General features: G+C 41.0%; 1 protein-coding gene across 1 annotated transcript in view; it reads right to left on the reverse strand.

Moving 5' to 3' along the window:
* NEMF (nuclear export mediator factor) overlaps nucleotides 1-3,850 on the reverse strand; it is a 73,455-nt gene extending 69,605 nt beyond the window's left edge. The window contains exons 1-3 of the mRNA XM_004371087.2: nucleotides 3,715-3,850; nucleotides 2,782-2,850; nucleotides 2,536-2,638 (exon numbers count right to left, since the gene is read on the reverse strand). Of these exons, the coding sequence (XP_004371144.1) occupies nucleotides 2,536-2,638; nucleotides 2,782-2,850; nucleotides 3,715-3,773 (231 nt within the window). The 5' untranslated portion in view covers nucleotides 3,774-3,850. The remainder of the gene's footprint in view (nucleotides 1-2,535; nucleotides 2,639-2,781; nucleotides 2,851-3,714) is intronic.
* Nucleotides 3,851-8,733: the final 4,883 nt, after the last annotated feature.

Raw genomic sequence — 8,733 nt, forward strand, 5'->3', positions numbered from 1 at the left:
AAAAAAAAAGTCTTCCAAGGTCGAGAAGGGAGAGAGAGTGTTGACATGTTGTGGGGTTGTTAACCAATGTCGTTAAATAATGTGTACTGATGTTTAATGAGAAACTATTTGTTCTGTAAACCTTCACCTAAAGTACAATTTAAAAAAAAAAAGTTCTCATCAAAGTATGTGAGACATAGTCTAGCCATCCTTGCTTCTAAGGAGCATTCTGGTTGTACTTCTTCCAAGACAAACGTGTTTGTTCTTTTGGCAGTCCACGGTACATTCGATATTCTTCGCCAACACCACAATTCAAAGGCGTCAATTCTTCTTCAGTCTTCCTTATTAACTGCACAGCTTTGACATCCACATGAGGCAACCGAAAACGCCATGGCTTGGGTCAGGCGCACCTTAGTCCTCAAGGTGACATCTTTGCTTTTCAATACTTTAAAGTGGTCTTTTGCAGCAGATTTGCCCAATGCAATGTGTCTTTTGATTTCTTGACTGCTACCTCCATGGGTGTTGACTGTGGATCCAAGTAAATGAAATCCTTGACAATTTCGATCTTTTCTCCACTTATCATGATGTTGCTTATTGGTCCAGTTGTGAGAATTGTTGTTTTATGTTGAGATGTAATCCATACTGAAGGCTGTGGTCTTTGATCTTCATCAGTAAGTGCTTCAAGTCCTCCTTACTTTCAGCAAGCAAGATTATGTCATCTGCATATCATAATGAGTCTTCCTCCAATCCTAATGCTGCATTCTTCTTCATATAGTCCAGCTTCTCTGATTATTTGTTCAGCATACAGACTTAATAGGTATGGTGAAAGGATACAACCCTGACACACACCTTTCCTGACTTTAAACCACAAAGTATCCTCTAGTTCTGTCCGAACCACTGCCTCTTGATCTATGTACAGGTTCCTCGTGAGCACAATTAAGTGTTCTGGAATTCCCATTGTTCTCAATGTTATCCATAATTTATTATGATCCATATGGGCAAATGCCTTAGGATAGTCAATAAAATTCACAAGTGAACATCTTTCCGGTATTCTCTGCTTTCAGCCAGGATCCATCTGACATCAGCAATGATATCCCTGGTTCCATGTCCTCTTCTGAATCCAGCCTGAATTTCTGGCAGTTCCCTGTCAATATACTACTGCAGCCGCTTTTGAAATGGGGCAGTTCTACTCTGTCCTACAGGGTGGCTTGAGTCAAAACTGACTTGACAGCAATGGGTTAATTATGTGTCAGGGATTGTGTTATAAGTGCTTTATGTGTTAGTTCCATTAATCCTCACAAATAACTCCATGAGAGAAGTATTATCCACATTTCAAATTTAAGGAAACTAAGGTCCAAGCAGTTAAGTAACTTGCTCCAGGCTATAAAATTATTTAGTGCCAAAACAATAATTCAAAGTTATGTATACCTTACTCTGAAATCTTTCCTCTATACCACAAGCACTTTCAGTCTATATATATCATGTCAATAAGAGAACAGAAAACATACCCACAAGTGTAAGATCTCAGTTTTAAGAGTAAAAACAAAAGCAAAGAGAGAAATAAAAAGAGGTAATGACTTAGTAATAGGTTAATATCCTTGACTATTCCAACGAAGTACAGATTGGGTAGAGGTGTATAGTTTACAGGAGACTGGGTGGCCCAGCGATTTGCGATGGGCTGCTAACCTAAAGGCTGGTAGTTCAAATCTACTCAGCCATAAACTGCTTCCTTAAAGATTACAGTCAAGAAAACACTACGGAGCAGTTTCACTCTGTAACACATGGGGCCAACATCAAATCAAAACTGATTTGATGGCACTTATACAGTTCACAAAAGAGAGTTGCGGGAGCTAAGGCTGGGAGGAAAAAAAAAAGTCTAGATTATAGAAAGTCAAGAATGGCCAGGACACAGAATATGGATTCAAAAAATGTTTAACCACGAAAGGTGAGACAACTAATGAAAGTGATGTTTTAGAAAAATTAATATTGATGGAACACAGAATTGTTTTGATGGGGAAAACTGGATTATAGTTAAGACACTATAAGGTCCAAGGTGACAAAAGAGAAAGAAGATAATGGAACATAATAGGGTGTGAAGGTAGAAGTCAATTAATAAATGTCTACAATTAGTCCTCGACTTATGACCTACCACACTTAACGACTGTTTTAAATTATTTGTGTACTTTTTATGTATGGATATATTAAAATATATCTGTAAGTTTATATGTAATGTTTCCAACCCCCTAAAAACAAAAATCAGATTTATAAAGATACTGACAAAAAAAGGCAATAATAATGAAAACTAAAAAAAAAAAAAACAATGAGGTATTCAACTTAGGTCAGAACTGACTTTTGAAAGAGTCATCGGAAGGGAACCTCCTCGTAAGTTGGAGACTACCTGTATTTTATTCATCCCATTATCTATCAACCACTCCCTTTATTTTTATCTCTGCTTTATTCATAACAGCAAAGGAAAACCAAACAGTTAAAAACTCTAATGACGCTGACGAATCTCAGAGCCTTAAAAGTTAGCTTCAAGTGTAACTTAAAATTTACCTTCATAGCAAAACTAGATGGCATCATATTCTTAGGCCACTCAAACTCTGTTGTGTGGATTCGTATCCCAGATTCAAGTAAAAGTGTGGCTTTAAAGTCTGGTCTGCAGGAGAAAAGAGTCAAATATTTTCTTTAAGGCATTTGCCAAAGTTAAGTCAGTGAAACAAACTAAAAGTGCAGGTAAAAATATCAATAATCTCGTAATTAATTACCAAAAATAAAACAAGGCTATAAAAATGCTCTTACTTTTGAAGACGAATGAGGTATGTCTTATTATCCACATCATAAACATTGTTTACTCTCATTCCTAGCAAGCTGCAAAGAGAAAGCAAACACGTAATAACATTTAAGTGTTTGAAACACAAAACTACAAACAATTTAATTTACACTATAAGCGGAAGCAGAGCCAGCTAAAGTCTAAGGTTATGGAGGCAACCAGGGAGTACAGTTAGAAGGCCATCAGAAAAACAACACAAAATGTATTAACTGTTTAAGAACAAAAGTGGTCGATCAGCCCTAGAAATACTATACAATGCCTTGCATCTTTGAAATGATCCAGTATTTTTTATAAACTATAGTAAAATATACTCCAATTAATTTATTTTTAAAAGAAAGGAAAGCAGTCTCCGAAGAAATATAATGACCAAAGTTACTTGGCTGAATAATAGAAACCAGACTAGAACTCATGTCTCGTCCAACTCTTTGCTAAGTAAACTCCAGGTAAAAAGCTGATCCTCCCTCTCTTTTGGGTGAAGAGGTGTATAGAAGAAACTGGGTCTCTAGTTTGGAAACCTATGGAGTAAATGACCCACATGACGTCCAACTCTCCTGTTTTACTAAGCGTTTGCTGCCGAAGTCTCCTGGGAGAACCTGTCAGGCCAGAATCGTGTGAACTGGGGCAACAATTCAGATAGACAAGGCGAGAGCCGGACACCAAACTTGGCAAGACGAGTACTCAGAGGGCGCCGGGTGAGGAGCACGCGACCGCTGGGGGCCTCCAAGGGTCCGAGGGCCACGGGAAGGGAGCCACGCGCTCGCCCATCCAGGCCTAGCCATGTCCACAGAACAGCATTAAAAAGGGAATAAGGGGAAACATCAGGCTGGTCTTGTTTTCACCATGGGGCCCCGGTCTCTGCCTCCTGCAGTCTCTCACAAGTCTCGTCACCTGTCCGACTGTACCTGGCATTCAACTCTGCAAGTACCGCGCGGAGGTCAATAGTGCTAAAGCGAGTCTTCATGGCGAGGTTTGAGGGTCACTACTACAGCAGCTGCCTTCGCTGCCTGACTCGACGACACTATTCTTCCGCGCAGGCGCACTTGACGACGATCTACGGCCACTCATAAGATCCAATATTCCTTGAAGCGAAAGTACTACGTCTCGTTTCTGAAGAATTTGGCTGTTATGTGGCCGTCGATTTGCTTTTCATTATACTAAAACAGTTCGAAATAGATCCTAACTATTCTCTTAAAACCGCATTCCTTCTCTGAACGCCTACAGACTAGTCAGGTTACCGCGCCTCCTTGTGTTTCGCGACTCAGGGCAGCCTCTATAGTGACTCCTGCTGGCGATAACAATTTTCGCGGAGAGTTAGGGGAGGATTTTCCCAGGTGGCTATAGTGGCCAGTGTAGAAGAACTATGACCTTTTTCCACTCAGTTACTTGGACGTGTAGAATTTTGAAATGTTACGAAGCAGAACTGTTTCTTTTGTCCTACGATTACCCTCAAGGGTTCAAGGCGAGCCCTCAGAAAAGAGTTGCTATTTTGATCGTTCCTCCTCTCCGAAGGAGCAGTCTGCGGAGTGTTGTAAGATTCTCGTTCAACCTTGGTCTTGTTTACCTGAAGCTCTGCATAGTACTTGTTGCACAATTTTGTTGTTGTTAATAGGTGCTCCATAAATGCTCGGCCAGCTGATAATAAGGGAGAAGGACGATAAAAATAAAACGAGATTCCCCACCACGAGACATTCACTATGTGGTGGTATATACAGTATTCTAAGAGTGCAAATAACTCCTCTTTTGGTGTTTTACGACGGATGTGCGGGAAGAAAAGTTAACTTTGAGGTGAGAACTCAAAAGAGACAGGGTCTCGCTATATTGCCCAGGCTGGAGTGCAGCGGCTATTCACAGGCGCGATCCCACTACTGATCAGCACGGGAGTTTTGACCTGCTCCGTTTCCGACCTGGGCCGGTTCACCCCGCCTTAGGCAACCTGGTGGCCCCCCGCTCCCGGGAGGTCACCATATTGATGCCGAACTTAGTGCGGACACCCGATCGGCACAGCGCACTACAGCCCAGAACTCCTGGACTCAAGCGATCCTCCAGTCTCAGCCTCCCGGGTAGCTGGGACTACAGGCGCGCGCCACCGCGCCCGGCGAGAAGCGGCAGCTCCAAGCGCACACTTCAGCCTCCAGGCTGCACGGCGTGACAAAGCGACTTCCTGCCACCAGAAGGTGACTCAAGCCTAAAGGGCCAGGTGCTGTTTCAGGAGAAACGGGGAAGTGTAGATACAAAAGAGCTTTATTTATTTATTTTGATTTTGATTTAGGTGAAGTTTTACAGAACAAATAGTTTCTCATTAAACAGTCAGTACATATATTGTTTTATGACATTGGTTAACAACCCCACGACATGTCAACACTCTCCCTTCTCGACCTTTTTTTTTTTTTTGGTGAAAATATACATAGCCAAAGATACACCATTTCAAAAATTTCTACGTGCTCAATTTAGTGACATCGATTACGTTCTTCCAGTTGTGCTGCTATTCTCACTTTAGATGAAGGTTTGCAGAATAAAATAGTTTCTCATTAAACAGTATACATGTTGCCCTATGACAATGGTTAACAACCCCACTATATGTCAACACTGTCCTTCCTCAACTTTGGGTTCCCTATCACCTGCTTTCCTGTCCACTTCTGCCTTCTAGTCCTTGTGCTTGGACTGCTGTGCCTCATTAGTCCTGTTTTTGTTTTATGGGGCTGTCTAATCCCCAGCTGAACGGTGAACGTCGGAAGTGACTTCACCACTGAGCTAAAAGGGTATCTGGGGGCCATACTCTCAGGGTTTCTCCAGTTTCTTTCAGGCCAGTAAATCTGCTCTTTTTTTGTGAGTTAGAGTTTTGTTCTACATCCGTCTCCAGCTCTGTCCAGAACCCTCAAAAGAGTTTCATTTGTCCGCTGGTCTATAGCATATGCAGCACAGCATTACTGTGTTGTGCAGCTCAATAAGCCTCACAGAATAGCTCGAAAAATGAAATAAACCACTTGGAGGGTTTAGGAAAGACTGGGAGACAGGCCTCACTGTACATAAACAATACTAAATTTCTTATGTTGGCTCTTAGGGCTACTCTTCCCAAAAGAATGCTTAAATATTTTGCATAAAAGCAGCAGTGTAAAGCCTCCACATTGAAAGAGACAACACTCAGATGGATGATCCTTATTTCAAAAACAAACAAAAAACTATAGTGCTTTATAGCAAAATTCCCATCTTTGGGTCCCTAGACCCCTAAGATGTGAGCTGGATATTAATTTAAGTTTGACATGGAACAGTCAGTCCATCTCTTAACTCATACTTTGCTTCTGCCTTGTCTGTCAAGGAAATGAACATCAGAAGGACAGGCAAGAACATACATAGGAAGATGGATAGATTAAGATAAACGTAAAGATTACAAGGAAACTTCATTTACTACTGAATTCTAGAATTTCTAACTTTTTTGATCATTTCTCTATTTTGAGAAAAATTTGAACCAGGGATACTTGTGCAATTGTGGAAAAAGTAAGAACTACTAGGAGAAGAGCAAATTATCTTCTGATTTTCAAAGAGAACATAAAAGTAAACATCTCCAACCATAGACAGGTGCTACTGACATTTGTCCTAAGCAAAAATGTAGAAGAGGTTATTAATGGGTTAATTATGGATGTCTAGACCTGTGGTTCTCAAACTTTAGTGTGCATACAATTTCTGTGGAGCTAATTGGAAGCAAACTCCTAATTACCACCCCCCAGAGATTCTAATTCATTCATTGACTTTGGCTTAACATATCTGCATTTTAAAAGATAGCCAAGATGAAAGAGGACCTTGGCCCCTGCTTAGATTTTCACTGATCTCTAGATGAAGCGGTGATACTAGGAAACAACATAGATTCCTTCAAAACAAGGGGTAATTTATTAATCTCACCACTCAACTCAGGAGAATGTTCCTCTGGTGTTTATAACTTTTTTATTAGGTTCTCCAAAAGTTTATTTTGATAATTTTTGCCAGTCTATTTGTTGTGGCTATGGAGAGACAGAGCCTTGGAGTTCCTGCCTCCTTTATTTTCCAGTCTGCCAGATTTTTATAAGGCTTTTTTAATCATCCGTTATTCATTCCATAGTCATTAACTGAGATAAAAATATTTTAGTCTCTTATAGTATTAGGCATTGAGATCCAGATACTGTTTTATGTTAGGTATTTTAGTCTCTTATAATATTGGGCATTACATTTTCATATTGCTCAATATTAGGCAACAGTGTGATTTGGCATCATTGATAGAAGTTTGGGATCTAGAATGAGAGCTGGGATAATGTCTTAGGCTGGATTCTCTAGAGAAGCAAAACCAGTGCAGTGTATAAATATACATATAGAGAGATTTATATCAAGGAAATGGCTCATGTGGTTGCAGAGGCTGGAAAGTCCCAAGTCCATAGGTCAGCCTGGAGGCTTCTTCTGACTCATGTAGCTGCAGGGGCTGGCAAATCCAAGATCGGAAGGTCAGACAGCAGGCCTCTGGCTCACAGGCTGTGAAGACCAATGAATCCCAAGATCAGCAGGTAAGCTGTGAGCTCAAGTCCCAAGAACCAGAAGTCTGATGAACAGGGGCCAGCTGCAGGATCCAGAGCAAGCAAAAGCCAGTGAGCATTGCCAGAAAGTCCACCTATACTGGATGCAGGCCATACCCCCAAGGAAACTCCCTTTCAACTGATTGGCTGCTCATAACAGATCTCATCATGCAGGTGATCACATTATATCAGATCTCATTATGGGGTGATTACATCATTAAAAAGCTGCCAAACTACATTATAACTGCCAAACCACTGAGGATCATGGCCCAGCCACGTTGACACACAATCTTAACATCATAGTCCACCCCTTGTCAACTTGGCACCTGTATATATTTCTAAATAAAGACAATTATAAAGTCATACTTGTGCCTAATGTGATACAATTAACATACATGCAACCAAAAATGCACTAACCCTGTTTACATCTTGTATTTTATAAGTGAAGAAAACAAAAATATTTGATGCGCACATACAAGGAAGAAATACTCATAACAATCACAATCCTTGTTTCTGCAACTGGTCACGTGGTCACAGCTGGTATTCAAAACTACCTTCTTCTACCACCCATTCTGTATTGCCTTTACCCTCAGCAAGCACCTCAGCTGGTTGTGATTCTTTGCCTGGTGAGGTGGCCCAAACCTTCATTCCGGGTCATTAGTAGTCATATTGGATTGGGTTACTGTAGTTTTCCATTGACTTTAATCACAGGGCATGGTAGTACTAAGAGACGCCCTAAGGGATCTCCTGCATTCCAGACATATTCTTCTTTACCTCCATTATGTAATAACAATCTGATTTCCTCTTGGTAATCAGGGTCAATCACACCAGCCAATATGGTAACTCCTTTCTCTGCCTGTTGATCCAGAGGCATGAGGAGCCCAAAGTGGCCAGGTAACATTCTTAACTTACAGTTCAATGAAATCAGTGATGCGTCTCCAGGTGAGAGTATTCCTCTCTTTTGGAACTAAGATCTCTAGACCTGCAGAGCATAGGGCCGAGGGGACAGGAAGCAAAAATTTTGCTAGTGGGTCACTAGCAGTAATAGTGAGTGGTGCCACTCTCATTTCCACCCTTTGATTCCTGGACCCATGAATCCTGGCTATGGGAGAAATGGCACTGTATATTGCACACTGGTTTAGAGCATATACAGCCTGCTAGAGAACATTACCCCAACCTTGCAAGTTATTTCAGCCCTATGCTTAGATGGTAAACCAGATATAGAATACTGTGTTCTGCACGTGCCAAGGAAAATATTCAAATTGGACAAAGACAGTGGTTAAATGGGATTGAAACCAAGTACCGGTAATGTAAGAAAAGGCTGAGGTGCTGATATGTAGAAATGATGCTAGACTTGTTATTTGTAAGCTCAAGAGTTAAAGC

The sequence above is a fragment of the Trichechus manatus genome, unplaced genomic scaffold (assembly GCF_000243295.1).
Source record: "Trichechus manatus latirostris isolate Lorelei unplaced genomic scaffold, TriManLat1.0 scaffold00010, whole genome shotgun sequence".
NCBI classification, from domain to species: domain Eukaryota; kingdom Metazoa; phylum Chordata; class Mammalia; order Sirenia; family Trichechidae; genus Trichechus; species Trichechus manatus.